This window comes from Schistocerca gregaria, chromosome 4 (assembly GCF_023897955.1).
Source record: "Schistocerca gregaria isolate iqSchGreg1 chromosome 4, iqSchGreg1.2, whole genome shotgun sequence".
NCBI classification, from domain to species: Eukaryota; Metazoa; Arthropoda; class Insecta; order Orthoptera; family Acrididae; genus Schistocerca; species Schistocerca gregaria.
Genome location: NC_064923.1, coordinates 701030914 through 701053199, shown reverse-complemented (window position 1 = coordinate 701053199; position 22286 = coordinate 701030914). Strand labels below are relative to the sequence as shown.

General features: G+C 38.6%; 1 protein-coding gene across 4 annotated transcripts in view; it reads right to left on the bottom strand.

Annotated features, from left to right (window-relative positions):
* LOC126268129 (OCIA domain-containing protein 1) overlaps window positions 1-22286 on the bottom strand; it is a 47729-nt gene that overhangs the window by 15884 nt on the left and 9559 nt on the right. The window contains exons 4-7 of one of the 4 annotated variants that reach the window (XR_007549094.1): window positions 20209-20360; window positions 17677-17794; window positions 15040-15257; window positions 13013-13382 (exon numbers count right to left, since the gene is read on the bottom strand). Coding sequence is in view for 2 of the 4 variants with exons in the window: in XM_049973660.1 (XP_049829617.1) it covers window positions 15119-15257; window positions 17677-17794; window positions 20209-20360 (409 nt within the window). In the remaining 2 variants the exon portion in view is untranslated. Of the gene's footprint in view, window positions 1-13012; window positions 13383-15039; window positions 15258-17676; window positions 17795-20208; window positions 20361-22286 lie in introns of those variants that run through there. The other 3 variants (XM_049973659.1, XR_007549093.1, XM_049973660.1) reach the window with 3 other exon arrangements.

Genomic DNA, 22286 nt, shown 5'->3' with positions numbered 1-22286 from the left:
CTGATAGCTGCAAGATACTAAAACCTTTGGCCATCAAAATACCTAAAAACCCAAGGTATTTCAAACATAATTCTACCTCTCCATGTAAGTACAGCCTATTGCATTCATTGTTGAGAGACGCATGGAAAACTGAAGTAAAAACAAATGTAATAGTGATACGGCATGTGACTGTGCCCACATATACAGGCATTTGAAGAACTAAAAACACTCAGAAGCTTGTTGATGAGCCATAACTTGAGGGCACACACACACTCATAATGAGGCGTTCAGCTAACCTGTTTTCCTTTGCGCGTTTCGCTTGGAACAGAGGGGAGGAAATATGACTTGGGCGCGAATAGTGTCCTCCACCACACCACTTGGTGGCTAGCGGAGTATATGTAGATGAATCATAACACAACCTTCTCATTTGAAGCTAGAAATGATTCCAATAATATACAGAAAAAACAGGAAGCAAACTGCTTGCTTGAATACTTAAAAGAAAATACTAGGATTGCCATGCTCAAGTTGCATCAATTCAAAGATTTTCATGATAATTTGACTACAGTTTTATTTTGCTGTAAGATGTCTTCAGTAAAATTTGATTATTGTCAACTGGAAGTCCTCTTTAGACAGTGAGGTGACAAAAATCATGGGATAGCGATATACACAAATACAGAAGGCAGTAGTATTGCATACACAAGTTGGTTGTCATTTGTACTCAAATGATTCATGTGAGAGAATTTCTGACATGATTATGTCTGCACAACAGGAATTAACAGACTCTGAACGTGCAATTGTAGTTGGAGCTAGCAACATGGGACATTTCATTTTGGAAATCGTTAGGGAATTCAATATTCTGAGACACTCAGTGTCAAGAGTGAGCCGAGAACACCTAATTTTAGGCATTCCCTCTCGCCATGGACAACACAGTGGTTGATGCCCTTCACACTTAGTGTTTGTGTTGAATTATCAGTGCAAACAGACAGACAACATTGGGTGAAATAACAGCAGAAATCAATGTGGAATGTATAACAAACACATCCACTAGGACAGTGCGGTAAACTTTGGCACTAACGAGTTGTGGCAGCAGACAACTGATGAGAGTGCCTTTGCTAATAACACACCATCACCTGCAGCATCTCTCCTGGACTTGTAAGCATTTACATTGGCTCCTAGACTACTGGAAAACTGTGGTCTGCCATGATGAGCCCCAATTTCAGTTGGTAAGAGCTTACGGTAGAGCCATGAACCCAAACTTTCAACAAGACACTGTGCAAACTAGTGGTGGCTCGATAGTGGTGTAAGCTATGTTTATACAAAATGGAATGGGTCCCTGGTCCAACTAAACCAATGTCTGACTGGAAATGGTTATGTTCGGCTACTCAGAGATCATTTGCAGCCATTCATGAACTTCATGTTCCCAACCACAATGGAATTTTTATGGATGATAATCCACCGTGTCACCAGGACAAGATTGCTCATGATTGGTTTGAAGAACATTGTGGACAATCTCAGTGAATGATTTGGCCACCCTCATCACTTAACATGAAGCGCATCAATCATTTATGGGATATAACCGAGAGGTCATTTCTTGCACAAAAGCCTACACAGGCAACACTTTCACGATTATGAATGGCTACACCAGCAATGTGACTCATTATTTTTGCAGGGGCTTCCAATGACTTGCTGAATCCATGCCATGTCAAGCTGCTACACTACGGCAGGCAAATGGAGGGCTGACAATATTAGTAGGTATCTCAAGCATTCTGTCACCTCAGTGTAGCGGTTTCCCCTATACAGAATCTGTCGTCCCTCGAAAGTATTATACAGAATTTTCACTGTACCAAGTTCACAAGAATGCAAGTTATTCGCTGTCTCAGTAAGCTTCCCCGAACTACAAAATGCAAGACAAACTGCTTCTGTATAATCAAACAATGGAAAATATAAGATGGAAGAATGACAATATTGTGGAAAGGATAGATTGCTACTCACCATATATCAGAGATGTGAAGTTGCAGATGGGCCATCTGCTACTCAACATCTTTATGTGAGCAATCTATCCTTCCCATACTATAATACTAGATACAACACACGAACATTATGTGGCCTATGATGCTGTGAATATGTCTGCAAAAGTGCTTTATACATAAATCTTGTTACAAAACTTTAAAAGTCATCACGGGACACATTCTGATCATTTTGCACTGTTGGACACACATACACAACTTACTGGGTAAATGCTGCACAAGAACTATGTCTCACTCAAATGAAGTAATCATTGTAAAGTCAGCATTACTGAACACAAAAAATGTAAATAAAAGAATACTAAATTTTTGTAATCAAGAAACGACAATATAAAGAAGGTAAAACTTTCTTTCCATTACCTATAATTACTAATAATTACTAACTGTTCTATTTGGAAAGTTGCTACCAAATACTGTAAGCATCTGTTTTAAATGCCATAAATACAGACTATTAACTCTACTAAAAGTTTCATACAAAGTTTAAAACAATGATGTAGTCATGGCTATAAAAATTTATTAATGCAAACAGTCACATAGCTGCGGGGAAAGGAGACAAATTTTACTAAGAACAACACACAAGGCACGATGTCATGTGGACATCAGAGTGTGGGCCAGCACTCCAAATGAAATCACACTTGCTCACACCTTGCTAAGAAGCAGTGATTCCTTAATGGCTATGCGAAGACAGCATCCTAAAGCACCAGCAGGAATGTTCGAGAATCTTCTGGAAGAATTTTTATAAAGACTTTTGGAAGATTTGGGGAACAGTGAACAGTGCATGAGGGTGGGGGGAGGGGTGACATCTCTATGGGAAAAAGTCTCACGAGTACCTGAAAATAGTCAGTGCGAGAGCCAAGACAGTCAGGAGAACATTTTTGTGACTTGTAAAAGGACTTTTCAGAGTTGGCAGCAATATTCTTTTGGCAGTCTGTTTTCACTTCACTAGTTAAAAACAGCAAACCTGCAGAGTACATTTGTATGGGTGTGGAGTTCTGATGGACATGTGCAACATCACACCATGCCTATCTACGCAAATGTACTGTATGTGTTTGCTATTTCCAACTAACAATGCGAAAACAAACTGTCACAAGAACATTGCAACAAACTTGGAAAAGTCCTTTTACATGTTAGGAAAATGTTCTCCTATACTACAGTCTCATGCATTATCAAGAAAAAAAAAGCAAATATCATCAGTGGGGATGGAACATAGGACCCTTGGTATGACAACCATATGCTCTACAAACTCACCTATTAGGAATCTACAAAACACTGACTCAGAGATATGCTTTTCCTGTGCTCCATAGTTCCGTTGTTACTTTTAATTACCGTTTATGCACCTTCTACTACACGACAGCATATAGCACGAACTAAATTGGTGTTTCGGTTGATACTCTACTGACATACAAAATCTGATACCGATCTGGGAGTCTTATCATCAGGAGGTTTGGGTGTAAGCTCCGAGGAGATCTTCCCCCCTCCCAATCTGTTAAAGTTAACTTAGCAGATCTCAGACCACACCTGTAGTGATATCGTGATTACACCATAAAGGCCACACTTTCATCCAAAACTGGTGAGGAGAACCTGTGTTGGGATGTGACGATGAAAATGGAATTTACACCCACATGGTTTTTGTGAAAGATTATGGTAGTCAGCAGGTGGAAATTTAATTTTTCCCACAGTCTCCAACTATCAGATATTACACTTAAACTGTAACCAAAACTTGGTAAAACTAGAAAGGTGATCCAAAATGTAACTAACAAAAATCAGCAATTTGTTTTCATTTGTATTTTATTACAGAAAAACCTACAGATCTTAAACTACTTATCAACAGATTCACATTGCAAATTAAGGCACGATATCCTGGCACTAACTGCAACATACCCGCTTCACAGAATTTGGCCACCTGTGACAAACCAGTTTTGGATGTTTACCTTGATCTTATCATCACTAGCAAAGGCTGGCCAGCAAAAAATTTCCTGAGATAAGAAAACAAATGGAACAGAGGTTGAAAATACTGCTTCAGTTGCAAGTTACTTTACTTTCAGATGACTTGTTTCGGACTGTTATAAGCACATCCTCAGGGGTCATACCAGAAATAGCAAAAGATGGGAAATAATTCTCAAATGCTGCAACAAACACAAAAAAACTGTTTTACCAGTTCTGGATCAACCTGTTCAATACGCTCCTTTGCTACGCATAATGCACTTTTAACTTATATCATGTATCTTTCATATATATGATGATGTAAATAAAATAGAAAGAAACTTCCACATGGGAAAAATATATTAAAAACAAAGATTCCAAGACTTACCAAGCGGGAAAGCGCCGGCAGACAGGCACATGAACAAAACACACAAACACACACACAGAATTACTAGCTTTCGCAACCGATGGTTGCTTCTTCAGGAAGGAGAGGGAAAGACGAAAGGATGTGGGTTTTAAGGGAGAGGGTAAGGAGTCATTCCAATCCCGGGAGCAGAAAGACTTCCCTTAGGGGAAAAAAAGGACAGGTGTACACACACACACACACACACACACACACACACACACACACACACACACACACGTCTGCTTGTGTATGTGTGTGTGTGTGTGTGTGTGTGTGTGTGTGTGTGTGTGTGCGTGTGTGTGTGTGCGCGCGCGCGAGTGTACACCTGTCCTTTTTTTCCCCTAAGGGAAGTCTTTCTGCTCCCGGGATTGGAATGACTCCTTACCCTCTCCCTTAAAACCCACATCCTTTCGTCTTTCCCTCTCCTTCCTGAAGAAGCAACCATCGGTTGCGAAAGCTAGTAATTCTGTGTGTGTGTTTGTGTGTTTTGTTCATGTGCCTGTCTGCCGGCGCTTTCCCGCTTGGTAAGTCTTGGAATCTTTGTTTTTTATATATTATATATTTTCCTTCATTTTAAATGTAGACCAATAAATTCAAATTTTGAACGTTCGGGCTAGTGGTCCTGTGTTGTTCTCTCTGTCAGATGGCAGCACTTATGCCACTCTGGTTTACCAATTTGCCTCCTCATTCGCATCCACTACTCCCTGTTCTATGCTCATAGGCAGCACACCACACCTGGTACATGTGGTGCTCGGGGACCGCAGCACAGCCACAGTGTAATGATATCATTTGTATATATTCCCTAGTACTGTCTGGTGCCACTTGCACACTGACATCCGTTTCACAAAATCTAGCCCAACTGGCAGTTTCAAAATGATTTTTAAAAGATTTTAGGAAAAAAATTTTTTTGTTTTTCATGTGTATTGTGGCATGTGAAAATTATCTTCCGTCTTTTGCTATTAATAGTATGGCACCTGAGGATGGGCTTCAAACAGTCCAAAACCAGTTGTGTGAAAATGAAGTAACTTACAACTTAAGTGGTATTTTAAACCTCTGCTATACGAGGTTCATTCAAGTTCTAAGGCCTCCGATTTTTTGTTTCTCCAGACTGGAAAGAGATAGAAACATGCGCATTGTTTTAAAATGAGGCCGCGTTCATTGTCAACATGTCCCAGAGATGGCAGCACCGTACGGCAGATGGAATTTTACCGCCAGCAGCGAGAATGAGAACTGTTTTAAATACTTAAAATGGCAACTTTTTCCTTACTTGAACAGCATGCAATCATTCATTTTCTGGATTTGCGTGGTGTGAAACCAATTGAAATTCATCGACAGTTGAAGGAGACATGGTGATGGAGTTATGGATGTGTCGAAAGTGCGTTCGTGGGTGCCACAGTTTAATGAAGGCAGAACATTGCGTGACAACAAACTGAAACAACCTCGGGCTCGCACAAGCCGGTCTGACGACATGATCGAGAAAGTGGAGAGAATTGTTTTTGGGGATCGCCGAATGACTGTTGAATGGATCGCCTCCAGAGTTGGCATTTCTGTGGGTTGTGTGCACACAATCCTGCATGACGACCTGAAAAAGCGAAAAGTGTCATCCAGGTGGATGCCACGAATGCTGACTCACGACCACATGGCTGCCCATGTGGCATGTTGCCAATCAATGTTGACACCCAACGACAGCATGAATGGGGGCTTTCTTTTCGTCGGTTGTGACAATGGATGAGATGTGGATGCCATTTTTCAATGCAGAAACAAAGCGCCAGTCAGCTCAATGGAAGCACACAGATTCACCGCCACCAAAAAATTTCGGGTAACCACCAGTGCTGAAAAAATGATGGTGTTCATGTTCTGGGACAGCGAGGATGCAATCCTTACCCATTGCAGTCCAAAGGGCACTACGGTAACAGGTGCATCCTACGAAAATGTTTTGAAGAACAAATTCCTTCCTGCACTGCAACAAAAACGTTTGGGAAGGGCTGCGCATGTGCTGTTTCACCAAGACAACGCACCCGCACATCGAGCTAACGTTACGCAACAGTTTCCTCGTGATAACAACTTTGAAGTGATTCCTCATGCTCCCTCTCACCTGACCTGGCTCCTAGTGACTTTTGGCTTTTCCCACCAATGAAAGACACTCTCCGTGGCCGCACATTCACCAGCCATGCTGCTATTGCCTCAGCGATTTTCCAGTGGTCAAAACAGACTCCTAAAGAAGCCTTCGCCGCTGCCATGGAATCATGGCGTCAGCGTTGTGAAAAATGTGTACGTCTGCAGGGCGACTACGTCGAGAAGTAACGCCAGTTTCATCGATTTCGGGTGAGTAGTTAATTAGACAAAAATACGAGGCCTTAGAACTTGAATGCACCTCGTAATGCTCATGCTCAGTTGCAGATGTTCTTCCAACACTATTGTTTGAAACAAATGCAAATGGAAGTCGGATGCAACTAGAGCCAGACTGTAAGTAGGGTGAGAGAAATGTTCCCAGTAAAATTAATCCAGCACAGCCTGAGATTGCACTCGTGTGTGTAAGCTGCGTTTCCACTTGCGTGCACGTGCGCGCATGTGTTGTTGACAAAGGCCATAATGGCCAAAATTGTGAGAATCTGTTGTGCATATCTGCGACTCGGCAACTGGTGAGTGGCAACCTTTCTTCTCATAATATTGTTACAAGTACAATAGTTGTTACATGTGCAGTATGTGGCCACACATTGTCATGCAGGAAAACACCACCACAAATCAGTAGTCACACCTTTTGTTCTGTATCATTCAATGTAAATTCTTCTATGTCTTGTAGTGTTTTGGGATATTTGTAAACACCGTAACACACCACTGGAAAGCTGTCAACAAGATATGCTTCTGAGTAAACTGAGTAAGGATAAATGTAGTGGAAATGGGAAACTGTGTTTTCCTTTCTTCTATGCAGTGAATTAGTGAATTTGGTGTAGTGGTGGAGCTGGCATGAAGAGGACCAGCAAAAATGGTATTGTCACCACTAGTCGTCTGGGTGTCATTTGTACCATGATGCAGCAAGTGCCTGAATCCGAGAGCCATGGAGAAAACGACGCACCATCAAGGGCTTAATGAACAATTGGGGAGTGGCTGCTGTTTTTCTGGTTTTTTCTCTCAGTTCCTACAGTATGCATGTACGGACGTTTGAATGTACTAAAGGGAGTGATATTACTGTAGCAATTGATAGTTGCATAGTGGAAAGTCATAATGAAAATGTTGGGCAAAATGTACCCCTGTTTGTGAGAAATGTGGCTATTTATTTAGCAGTACAATAGAGAGAACTTGTGGAAGCATTCCATTTATCTTCAGTGCAGTTGTATCGACAGGGAGGTGGCACAGAAAGATCCGGACCACCAAAAATGAAGAGAGGATAAAGATAATACTACCTTCATCTGGCAGTGTATTGGGGTAGGCAAAATATTGCCCTGTTATATCAGTCATGGACACAACTTCCCGCTAGGGCAGGTGTAAGACCCACCACAAAACTTACAAAATAAACACCAACAGGAAAAGAAGGGAAAATACACCCCAGTCTCACATTCCCAATACATAGCGCACTTTATTTTCCTTGAAGAAAGAGGTGTCATTGCTTTCTTGGTTCAGGGAGCCATTCCAGTGACTGTCATTTTCTTTCAGGTGTCTTGTAACAAATCCGTCTCTCTTTGCCTGTGGCAATCCTTTTCAAAATATCATTTCCTTCTATCACATAACCCTGGAGAAAAAAAAAAAAAAAAAACTCAAAAGGCTGGTCCCATTATTTCCCTTTTTCACTGTCAGTTACTGTTTGCAGTGCCCACCATGCACACTATCTTTTTGTAGTGCATATGTTCACTAACAATTGCATGTAATAAAATCAAAGTGTTTTGAAAGTAGAATGACACGTCATAAATTGTTATACGCCAATTCATCAATGCAGCACACCGATTCTTCAGTGATCAAAGACAGTAGATGCACTCCTCATTGTGGACATTTTTCCTTCCTTCATTAAACACCTTAGTCCACTTTCACACCGCACCTTCACTCAACATTCTCTTGGTAAGTTTCACTTATCTCATAAATTTCACACTGGCAGATCAATCAATTATTTTGTTCGTGATTACTGACAAATAATGATTTCTGGCGTTAATGTAATGAAACAAAATGGCTAGGCTACTTTGTTCTCGATGAAGTGTGTAACTGTGTATGAGCAACCATCGCACACACAGTAGCGTGGGAGCTATGTGCAAACAGTGCTTGCTTTCTGGAACAGCTCTGAAGAACTAAATGTTGGAATCACACAGGAAAGAAAAGATCCTGCAGCCATACAAAAATCACCTCATGCAATAGCTACATTAAAACAAGCTGCTTTCAAAGACATGACGACAAAGCAGCTAATTCTGCAAAAAGCAAATTTACTCAATTGAGAAGCAAAGACTGAAGCAATTTTCTAAACCCTCAGAAAACTGTTAATTCAGTATTCCACCTATAAAACAGACTATAAACCAGAAGTTAAACTCTGAGGACAAACCCTGGAGTACTGCAGCACACCAAAGTACCTTGGAATAACACTCAATAAGTCTACCTTCCCGACAACATCTCTCCAACATGGCCACAAAAGTGAAGACCCATAATAATATCATTCACAAGCTTGCTGGTACCTCCTGGGGTTGCAGCACTCAAATCTTAAGATCAACTGCTTTGGCACTATCATGCTCTGAATAATGTTGTCCAACTTGGATGTAGCGTGCTCACTGTAGCAAGATAGATGTGCAACTCAACCAGACAATGTGGCTTATCACAGGCTGCATACATAGAACTCAAACTGCATGACTACAGGTTTTAGGTAACATCCAACCTCCACCTCTACGAAGAACAGATGCTCTCCTGAAAATCTGGAGAAACATTCAGGAGAACCCCCAGCTACCCCTACACAGCGATATATTAATAGCATAACATCAGAATCTTAAGTCAAAGAAACCATCTTGGTGGACTGTACAACATCTTAAAGCCACCGACTTTAACATCAACAAAGCACAGAGAAGTCATTGGGAAGAATCATAGTGTTCAACGGTCATCTGATTGGAAAGCTTTTCATGCTAGTTTCACACTCCCCAGATGCCAGTGTAGAACCATCAACCACATCCGAACAGGACAAGGGAACTGCAAATATCTAAAGCACAAATGGGGCTAGGCAACATCTCCAGATTGTAGCTGTGGAGCTGGCCCGCAAACAATAAAGCACAGAGGGTACTCAAGGTACCCTCCGCCACACACAGTCAGGTGGCTTGCGGAGTATGTATGTAGATGTAAATTGTTGGTGACTGCCTGAAACAAGTCTTTGGGGAATCAATAAATGACACCCACCACGCATCACCTGCAGGGCTCAACTGGATCAACAGATTGGACTTAGAAGGCTAAGAACTTGTGTAATGTGCACATAATTTAGCATAATAGTTTGGACATTTGATTCTTTACCCGTATTTTGCTTGACATTTCTTACACAGTATACTCTTAAAATTATCTATTTAATACAAGCTCTGTATCATCATATAATAAACAAATAAATAAATAAGACTCAAATCCAAACAAGGTTTGAGTCTGTATCTTTGATATCTGAGCCAGTGAATGTGATTTTAAGAAATAGTGGTAAGAGAAACAAAAGCTGATATTTTTTTCTATTTTTGGGTATAATGTGACATGCAGTTCCAGTGGCTATCGTCTTTTCAAGACTTTTTGAAATGCAGCAAAAACAGAACAATAAAAATCATCTGATAAGTATCTTGACTGCTATTTGAACATAGAATGATGTAACTGACACACTTGGTCTGAGTTTATCATGGACACTATCAAGTAATAATAATGATGATGAATGGCTTTAACCTCGTTATAACAGTATTTTTCAGTTGTCAAGTGTCAATTTTGTTTCTTTCTTCAAAGTTCCTGAAGGAACAATAGTAGTTAATGAACCAACTAACAACTATTGATTGTAATATCCTTTGATAATAAAGATAAATTCTTTGAACTTTCAACATCGGTTTCCAAAATCTAGATGCTAATTTGATCAAACATAGATGTTACATATTTAGGTACCTAGTTTCTAATTTTCTTAGCAATAATTATGAAATGTTGTTGTTGTTGTTGTCTTCAGTCCTGAGACTGGTTTGATGCATCTCTCCATGCTACTCTATCCTGTGCAAGCTTCATCATCTCCCAGTACCTACTGCAACCTACACCCTTCTGAATCTGCTTACTGTATTCATCTCTTGGTCTCCCTCTAAGATTTTTTCCCTCCATGCTGCCCTCCAATGCTAAATTTGTGATCCCCTGATGCCTCAAAATATGTCCTACCAACCGATCTCTTCTTCTAGTCAAGTTGTGCCACGAACTCCTCCCCAATTCTATTCAATACTTCCTCATTAGTTATGTGATCTACCCATCTAATCTTCAGCATTCTTCTGTAGCACCACATTTCGAAAGCTTCTATTCTCTTCCTGTCCCAACTATTTATCGTCCATGTTTCACTTCCATACATGGCTACACTCCATACAAATACTTTGAGAAACGACTTCCTGACACTTAAATCTATATTCTATGTTAACAAATTTCTCTTCTTCAGAAATGCTTTCCTTGCCATTGCCAGCCTACATTTTATATCCTCTCTACTTCGACCATCATCAGTTATTTTGCTCCCCAAATAGCAAACTCCTTTACTACATTAAGTGTCTCAGTTCCTAATCTAATTCCCGCAGCATCACCCGATTTAATTAGACTACATTCCATTGTCCTCGCTTTGCTTTTGTTGATGTTCATCTTATATACTCCTTTCAAGACACTGTCCATTCCGTTCAGCTGCTCTTCCAAGCCCTTTGCTGTCTCTGACAGAATTACAATGCCATTTGCGAACCTCAAAAGTTTTTATTTCTTCTCCATGGATTTTAATACCTACTCCGAATTTTTCTTTTGTTTCTTTCACTGCTTGCTCAATATACAGATTGAATAACATCAGGGAGAGACTACAACCCTGTCTCACTCCCTTCTCAACCACTGCTTCCCTTTCATGTCCCTCGACTCTTATAACTGCCATCTGGTTTCTGTACAAATTGTAAATAGCCTTTCGCTCCCTGTATTTTACCCCTGCCACCTTCAGAATTTGAAAGATAGTATTCCAGTCAACACTGTCAAAAGCTTTCTCTGAGTCTACAAACGCTAGAAACGTAGGTTTGCCCTTCCTTAATCTAACTTCTAAGATAAGTCGTAGGGTCAGTATTGCCTCTCGTGTTCCAATATTTCTACGGAATCCAAACTGATCTTCCCCGAGGTTGGCTCCTACTAGTTTTTCCATTCGTCTATAAAGAATTCGCATTAGTATTTTGCAGCTGTGACTTATTAAACTGATAGTTCGGTAATTTTCACATCTGTCAACACCTGCTTTCTTTGGGATTGGAATTATATTCTTCTTGTAGTTTGAGGGTATTTCGCCTGTTTCATACATCTTGCTCACCAGGTGGTATAGTTTTGTCAGGACTGGCTCTCCCAAGGCCGTCAGTAGTTCCAATGGAATGTTGTCTACTCCGGGGGCCTTGTTTCGACTCAGGTCTTTCAGTGCTCTGTCAAACTCTTCACGCAGTATCGTATCTCCCATTTCATCTTCATCTACATCCTCTTCCATTTCCATAATATTGTCCTGAAGTACATCGCCCTTATATAGACCCTCTATATACTCCTTCCACCTTTCTGCTTTCCCTTCTTTGCTTAGAACTGGGTTTCCATCTCAGCTCTTGATGTTCATACAAGTGGTTCTCTTATCTCCAAAGGTCTCTTTTAATTTTCCTGTAGGCAGTATCTATCTTACCCCTAGTTAGATAAGCCTCTACATCCTTACATTTGTCCTCTTAGCCTGCTGAGCCATTTTGCATTTCCTGTCTATCTCATTTTTGAGACGTTTGTATTCCTTTTTGCCTGCTTCATTTACTGCATTTTTATATTTTCTCCGTTCATCAATTAAATTCAATATTTCTTCTGTCACCCAAGGATTTCTACTAGCCCTAGTCTTTTTACCTACTTTATCCTACGCTGCCATCGGTACTTCATCCCTCGAAGCTACCCATTCTTCTTCTACTGTATTTCTTTCCTCAATTCCTGTCAATTGTTCCCTTATGCTCTTCCTGAAACTCTGTACAACCTCTGGTTCTTTAGTTTATCTAGATCCCATCTCCTTAAATTCCCACCTTTTTGCAGTTTCTTCAGTTTTGATCTACAGGCTATAACCAATAGATTGTGGTCAGAGTCCATATCTGCCCCTGGAAATTTTTTACAATTTAAAACTTGGTTCCTAAATCTCTGTCTTACCATTATATAATCTATCTGAAACCTGTCAGTATCTCCAGGCTTCTTCCATGTATACAGCCTTCTTATTTCAAGATCCGATAAAGTAAATGCTACGTTGAACCCTATTGAAGGATACATGCATGTGCCAGGCAGGTATTACACTTTGGCACCAGTCAGAAATACACTGCACATCATTATAAGTTTAAAGGTGCTAGCCATAAATAGCTGACATACAGAAACATTTTCAGACTAGCTATCATTTCTCAAATAAAACAAACAGTAAGTTGCTAAACAGTAACCGTTACTTTACAGGAATGCTTCCCTACAACCACATTGATTGAAGAAATCAGGACTTTGAAATTCCTTTTATTCAGCCACTCACTTCATGCAACTATCATATGCTCTTGTAAGATGAAACACCAAACAGTAACAACATTTTAATGACAACTGTGCAAATGCAGTGGCCAGATGTGACTAAAATGTTCTCTAACATGTCAAAAATAACTGAGCAACTGTACAAAAGTAATAACGCCAATTTTATTATCATCTCCAAGCACCATAGCAGTGTGGTAATAGTCTCTCTCTCTCTCAAATCACATCTGTTTTTCCATTGGGAGGCGGAGTGCATTATATAAGCTCTCCAATTTGTCACTTCACTTGGACTGAACAAGAGCCTGATCATATGTACTATTAGCACTCAATATCTCTAAATGGACCAGCAGCACCTGTGAAGAACAGGTACGTGATATTAATCCCAGATGGATCTTCGAATGACTGCTTTGTAAGACGTATGAAATATCAATCAACATGCTAGTAGTTATTACTTTAACTTGTTCTTTGATTATCCTCTACAAATCTCCCCTCCCCCACTTACACACACACACACACACACACACACACACACACACACACACACACACACACTGGATTTTACACTTTTTTTAGGAAAGAGGGTCATCTTTTGTACAGTTAAGAAACTTGATTCTGGAGAAAGTTGTATGTGCATAAATGATGAAATATTGTGATATCAATATGTCATACAGCAGACCTGAAAATTAAGTGGCATATGCAACAAATCTGCTTGGAAAGGCTGAAGGCCACATAACACTGTTAGTCTGCAGCAGTCCTGGATTTAACTGGTTGCTGTTTATATACTTTCCGGGATGTGAGGTCGTGGTCCAAGAATTTTTTCTGCTCCTTACGTTTCGTCCAGGACTGCGCTGGACTTCCTCGGAGGCGCTGCTCCGCTGAGTCTTGCCGTCTTGTCAATCGAGCGCAACGGATATGTACACCTGAACATTTGGATGCTGAAGTGAAACATCTGAAGCAGGCTTTCGAAAAAAACGGCTACTCAAGAAAAGAGATAAATAGAATTTTGCGTCCAAGGAACAGAAGACCAAAAGATAAGAGTGAACCACAACAACAGAAAAATAAAGTAGTTCTCCCTTTTATTAAAAAAGTAACAGATCGGATCGGTAAGATTTTACAAACACATGACATAACACCGGACTTTAAACCAACAAAGAAAATAAGTCAAGTACTACGATCTGTGAAGGATAAACGCCCTCCTCTGTCGACATGTGTGTATAAAATTTCATGTACCTGTGGGAAAGTTTATATTGGTACTACCAAAAGAAGCGTAAATACGCGACTGAAAGAGCATAAAAGTCTTTGTCGACTTGGAAAAATAGAAAAATCAGCTGTAGCGGAACATGCTCTTGAACCAGGAAACCACCAAGTGAAGTTTTCGGATACCGAAGTTCTATATACAACGTTAAATTACTATCCACGCCTATACAGAGAAGCTATTGAAATTTATAAACATCACGATAATTTTAATAGGAAAGAGGAGGCTATGAAACTCGGCGATATATGGACAGTGGCTCTACAAAATTGCTAACAATTTTTATCTTGACAAGGTGGTAATCGATAGTCAACCTTATCTTTGCTATGGATTATCACTGCTCATCATGTGTCACCCCCCCCCCCCCCCCCTTCTCACAATATATAAGTCGCTCTTAGACACCCGACCAGTCAGTCGGCAAGACTCAGCGGAGCAGCGCCTCTGAGGAAGTACAGCGCAGTCCTGGACGAAATGTAAGGAGCAGAAAAAGTTCTTGGACCACGACCTCACATCCCGGAAAGTATATCAACAGCCATGTCACCCGGTCGTGAAAGCCTTCATTCTACAGTTAACAGGTTGTTTGACTACAGCACCATACAAGTGCTGCCATAAAGAGAGAGAGAGAGAGAGAGAGAGAGAGAGAGAGAGAGAGAGAGAGAGAGAGAGAGAATTCATTAACAGAGAATTAACATTAAGATTCAACTTAATCTAATACTGTGTATTCAAGGAGACTTAGTATATTCTCTACAGATACTTACAATGTAAAATGGTTTTGTGCAGAATAGCTCAGCAGTAACACACTTAATAACATTCTTCAAAAAATTAACAACCTACATGTTATTCTTCCCACACATCTCCATATTTGTTTTTTGGTTTGTTCCAAGAAGGTGGTGGTGTAGGTCTTTTGGGTGCCTGTTCCTCCAATGGTGTTTGTTGACGAATTACAGTAGGCACTTCATCAGTACCCGTTATACCTCTGAAATAAAATCAACAAATTACACAGTGTTTATGTGGTAAGAAGAAACAAGGGACTATTTTTTACGACAGTTTGTTAAATGCGGACTGAGGAACAAAACTACAAGGTCATCAGTCCCTCATTTACAAACAAGTCTATGGAGAATAGCATGCTAACTAGAATTAAGAGCCACCCCAGCATGTTATCATACACATGGCTTCCAAAAGGCATTTGACTCCATACCAGATCAAAGCTTATTAATGAAAGAATGATCATATGGGGTACAAAAAGACATTTGTGACTGGGTCAAGGATTTCTAGGTAGAAAGGGCATGTTATCTTGGCTACAGATAAACAAAAGATATAGAAAAAACTTTAATTGAGACACAGGGAAGAGTTTTAGGACCCTTATTGCTCATTTGTATCTAAGTGACCTGACAGACAATATCAATAGTATCCTTAGATTATATTTTGTCTCCAGGTGAAGCAGTTTTCTATAAGGAAATGAAATGGAAAAAAACTTTCAGTGAGATCTTGATAAGGTATCAAAAAGCTGCAAAGATGGCTAACTTGCTTCAATGACCACATAGACTCAATTGGGGTGGGGGGGGGGGGGGGGGGGGGGGGTGGCATACTTTGTTTAATTGGTACGATAACAGGAAAATATATTCCATCTATAAATGAAAATGCTTAAATGAAACGTGTGCAACTCATCACTTAAGTGTGTGGGGCCCATCTTAAATAGGAATTAACAGTGAATACTGACCATGTGCAAAGAAAAGTAACACGAATGTTCAAAGATTTGTTTGACTCACAGAAGCATTTCACTGAAAACCAGAAAGAAACTGAACTGGCAGATGCTTTAAGGCACATCCAACCATCCTGTGAAAGTACTTTATTCATAACTTATTTTTCAGCAACTCTAGTATATATTTCAGAATAAAATTCAGTTATCAGTTGCAATTTTATTATTTTTTTTCACTTTACTGGTTTTGAGAAATTAATTTGTTATCTTCAGAAGTTAGGGGTATTATAAATCTTCAGACCTTGGCTATACATTTATGTAAAATATAAGAAGTGTATTACAGAAACTTACTTAGTATTGGTTTAGTAGATGTCAGAATCTTCTTCACAGAAGCACAATGCGACGATAAGTCCAAATATGTATTTATGTATGCGATTTAAAAACAGATTGATAATTCACAGTAACTGAATCACTTGCTCAATAAAGAAAGTGAGAATTTAGGTAAGTCAACTTTTGCAGAGTATCTCAAAATCTAGAAACACCTTCTTCCTCTTCCATCCTTGCACAACATGGAAATTTTGAATATAGTTCACGTGGGCTACAAAATTAACTTTTTAGAGAAATAAATAAACATTCCCACCTCAATTCACAAGATCTGTTGAATGATCAACTTGTATTAAAAATAGACACTATTTTGCGTGCACAGCATCTCTCAAAATGTGAAAATTAGGCCATTCCCTTTATATATAAGAACTATGTGCTATGTTTTTCCACAAGTATTATATACAATTTCCTTGTATACCTTAATTATACTTTTTACAAGCTTTTATGAAATGTTGCTTGCTGCTGGCACAACAGACTGACATGTACATAGATGATTTAGTTCTGTAAATCATCTATTTGTGTTTAATATAATCACATATAATATACACATTTTTGGGCATATCATGTCATCACGCTTCTACAAAGAAGATACTGATATCTACTAAATCAATACTAAGTAAGTTTCTGTAATGCACTTTCTTTGTACTTAACATAAATGTATAGCCAAGGTCTGAAGTTTCATAACATTCCTTATTTTGTAGGCTTCTGAAGATGACTAATTTTTCAAAACCAGTAAAGTGAAATAAAAATGTATTTGCAACTGATAACTGAATTATATTCTGAAACATCCTGTGAAATCTACTAACAAATCTCCATGGACCAATGCTAAGTGAAAAATCAAAGAATACATTAGAGTTCCCTATGAACTGTTCCTGTAATTACACTACAAAAGTGTACAAAGAGGCATTTAAGTGGCCATTTATGTCCTGTTCCATTTACAAATATAAAATGAAAGAAACCTTAACATGACATATAATATCAAGTACCATCTGAAATGGATTCAACAGTGATTTGTGAGTATTGATGTAGATGTACTTTCAATTATCAAACTAAAACTGAAGAAAATGATGGGTTGCCAGTAGAGGGAGGTGACAGCTAAAAGAGCGAATTTGTTTCTTGAGAATATTACACTCTTTGTTACCTCTTATTGTTAGTAAGATAAAGGAAAAAGAACAGAACTGAAACCCAATCTTTATGAAATGAAGGTTAACACGTCGATGCTTCGTCATCCAATACAGAGCACGAAACATTTTAATCCACATTCTTTAAGTGGTTTTTGCATGCAAAACTCTTGAAACATCTCTTGCTATACCTGTATGGTTTTGTTTTCTTTTGCTCATATTCTTCTCTGTTCTTCCTACGTAGTTCTTCATATGTTGTAGAACGCTGCTGTGCCTCAGGCAAAGGCATCTCTTCTTCAAATGCTGGTGCTAAAACACAAATGAAAATAAACTATAGAGAGGCTGGCTTTAATTTTTGCACATTTAATATATAATATGGTCACAATCTGTGACAATGTTGAAGGATAAGCAGATTATTTATTTATTTACCGCTTATTTAGCTTGATCAGATTAAGGTCGTAACAGCCCTTTCTTACATCTGCCAAGGAATAACACACACAAAATATTTACATAATGGTCAGAAAATTATTTCCATTATTAATAAAAAATAATAGTTGGCAATAATAATAATAATAATAATAATAATAATAATAATAATAATAATAATAATAGTAATAATAATTAATGGAGCCATTAAGAATGATACTGATCAATTATGCACTTTTGAAGCCTTGTTTGGCACTGAAAGAAATGGAAGAGAGAATGAAATAGGAGAAGAGTGAAATGAAATTGACATTGGCTGTTTCGAAAGAAGAGACTTTCAATAGAAAACTCTGTAGACAAGGGGAGGGGAAAATGTGGGGGAGGGGAGGCTGAACAAGAGTGAGCTACAGACCAGAATATGGAAGAGAGAGCTAATGTGATAGGTGGGCCATTATCTATCTTCTGATTTTAATTTCTCTGATATTTTGAAGAAGACTTCCAAAGTCATGTTCTTGATACAGTAAATGATTTTTTTTTGTTTGCAATGACTGAGATATGATACTGGATATGATAATCTCTGTGTTTATTGGACATAGCCATGATAACTATTCACAGGCAAGAGCAATATGGTCAAAACAGCATACTTCATAAATGAATCGAGCAAATGCATTCATTACCAGTTAAGACATATTGAAAATATGTACCTAAATAGGACCAACAGGCTGACAACATTTTGTTTCTTTATCAGTATCTTGCATTGTCCCACAATGGACAATTCGGGATGGAATAGCAACAACATTACCAAAAGGGTACATTGCTACTGACCATTCAAAGATGTTGAGCTGCAGAAAAACACAACAAGACTGCTATACATTTGAGCTTCCGGCCAAAAGGTCTTCTTCTGAAGTAGAGAACACACACATTCACACAACCACAACTCACACACAATGACCACTGTCTCCGGACACTGAGGCCAGACTAGAATTTTCCACTTATGTAAACCTGTCAGTGGAAGCAACATTGCGGTTTAATATCCCACTGACTTTGAGGCCATTGAAGATGGAGTTTAAGCTCAGACTGGAGAAAAATGGGGTAAGAAATTGGGCACATCCTCGTAAAAAACCATATGAGCATTCACCTGAAATGACTTAAGGATACAATGAAAAATCTAAATCTGGATAGTGCAACAGGAATTTGAACTGTCCTGCTCATGAATGTGAGACCAGTGTCTTAAAATTGCACAACCTTGCTGGGCATTTGTCTCCTTTTTCAGCAAGCAGCCTTCAATTGTTATCTCATGTATCTGGCGTTTTCTCAGGAACAGTCTACTTTAAAACACAACTGCAGAGTTATTTGTTATACTGTTTTGTTCACTTGCTCCCAGATGTAATTGTTCTTATATGCTCATTCATTCCTATTTGTTACTCCCATCCCCCCCCCCCCCCCCCCCCCGTACTGTTTATGATCAGTTTTCATATTCTTAGTTCATTTTGCCTATTCTATAAATCTACAATATTATTCCAGATCACACTACTTTTGATGGCGGTCTCTGTTCTTGTATTCACATCAAACCCACCAGTCTAACTTCACTTGGACAGCTGTCTCTTGTCATTAAATATAGTATCTTGTACTTCATGGTAGGTGAACCTGTGATGGTGCAGTCCTTAAGTAACTTCATTCTTATGAATGATTTTAAGTTACACTACACCACCTTCACCTAGAGCTCATTAGTTGGCTCTTACATTGAAGGAATGACAAATTGAAGTGAGAGTGACTCATTTTCTTACCATATTTGAATACAAAATATTTTTGATTGAGGGTCAAATATTTTCTTTTTATGAAGCCTTTACCAGAAGATCCATTTTGGACATAAAGTAACGTCTGCAATTTACTGCAAAGCAAAATTTAATCACAAAATCAATGTAAACCTATTCTCTACAGAAATGCTTCAATACTTTATATTGTTTTCTATACATAACTGCAACTGATTATTACCAGTGTATGTTTTCCCAACAAAAAACCTGATTGTTGGCTCCTAAATCAGGACCCTATTGCCAGATTGTGGGAGACTTTTTATACAGGAAATAACATGGTTATCAGGATCCAGATGAAAACATTAAAGTGAGACTGGTATTTAACTGGAAAGGCTGTATAAGGTGAAATCCACATGCTTGTAGCACATTCCATACATTGTACCAATTAAAAATGTTCTACTCCATTAATAAAATTGAAGAAACCACAAAGGTAATGAACAGGCTTTTATGTATTGATTAATCCATGAAAATATGGAAACTACTTACAGTCGAGAGTTGGCCTGTACGTATCATCTAACCCTTCACTCGCTGGATATCCAGAATCCAAGTCATGTTGTGGCCCTACATCTGAGAATGTATCCAAACTTCCAAATGTTGGTAATGACACTCCAGCACCAAAACTTGGATCCATTGTTAGTCTGAAACACCAAAAAATGGTATCTTCAATCTTTCAAAAGGTTTACATGAAAGATAATTAATCAACGAGAATGAACTACTCGCCTCCTGAATCATAGTATTTTCTGAACCTCATTTCCTCAAAGGGTTGAAGCAGTAGTTTAGACCATGTCTTTTCAATAGATATCTTTTACTTCTAGGCAGGGACTTTATCACAACTCATATAAAGCCTTGTACTATGATAAATAGTTTCAACTCCAGCAACTGTGACAAGTTGGTCACAGTCTGTTACATATGACGTTGTTGACATTAAACAACTTATGTGAGGCATAATAATGTTACTGATGATGATAAAGCCATCACCAGAGATAGCACAAAATGTTTAAAGATTTATAGACTTAAGGAGGGATGTACACAAAATAAGTCTTTTTTCTTTGTTTAACTAGAAAGTTCTGTAGCATGTTGGAAATGTTGTCTACACTTGCAAGAATTTAATTTGTGCAACATATGGCGTAAAAGCCATCTAGTATCAACTAATGCACAGAGACTTGACCCTTTTTTACACAACTCTGTCATTGTTTGCAATATTTTATTACTTCCTCCCATCAGGCAAGACATTTGTAGAGTAGAAAAGGCTATGAGCCCATTGACCACGTGATTAATTACAATTTACTACAGAAATGCATACATGATGGAACAAGAAATCTATTTGGAACAGACACCCTAAGAAAACATTTTGCTCAGCTACTGTTGCTAAAATTCCTCATATGATGCCTGTTTGGTGTTTGATGATGGTGACACTGGAAGAATAGGGACTCTTGTAAGAGTAAGACTAGGATTTGATGTAGTTTGCTCCACTGAAAAAAGACTGATGATGTGTGTAATGTCAGTGGAGGATACTGGCAAAAGGGCATGCCAGAAGGATCATACTAGAAGAAAAGAGCTGCACTGAAGACCAAAAAGATCAAATGTATGGTAATGGCCAACATTAAGGAACTTTATTTCTGTCAGAAATGCTAATAAAATCTTTTTTTCTGCGTTTCCCACAACTTTCATTTTTATGTGTATAAAGAACATTTTCTGCAAAACCACAGCAGATAAAAAAGTGGGATTTGCTACAGATTTCTTACATACACAACTTCTTGTATATAAAATAGAAAGAAACTTCCACATGGGAAAAATATATTAAAAACAAAGATTCCAAGACTTACCAAGCGGGAAAGTGCTGGTAGAAAGGCACAATAAAACAACACACAAACACACACACAAAATTTCGAGCTTTCGCAACCGGCGGCCGCTTCGTCAGGAAACCAGTCAAGATTTTTACAATGTCCCGTGGCACAAAATGCCTATTGAGCAGAAAGCTAGAACTGAGACTCTAGGAAGTCATGATAGCATGTTGCACTGATTTGTATCACACAGCTTATTTGAAGTAAGTAACCATACCAAATTTTATCATTTCTATTTAAATTTTTTACAGCACTTCAACTTTTGGAAGTTTTGTCTTTTTTAACACTGTGGCTGTAAAAAACAACACTTGCTACCACTTAGAAAGTAAGTTATCATTTATTTATCATTTAAATTGTAAAATTTGGTGGTTATACTCTATAGCATAGAAAGAAAAAAAGCCTCATATCTGTGAATATAACCATCAATACAGGAAAGAAACGGTATATTTTTCATGTATGTAGTTCACTTTATGAGAAAACATGGTTTTGCCGTTACACTGAGTATCACATAAATGGAAAGGGACAATCTCTAATTTCCTTTTCTGCAACATAATCCTCAAAGCAGTCTTTCACTTAGGAAAATAATACTGATACGCTGTATGTTCCCTTTATTTTCTTTTCCCAACATATAAAATGGCTCTGAGCACTATGGGACTTAACTTCTCAGGTCATCAGTCCCCTAGAACTTAGAACTACTTAAACCTAACTAACCTAAGGACA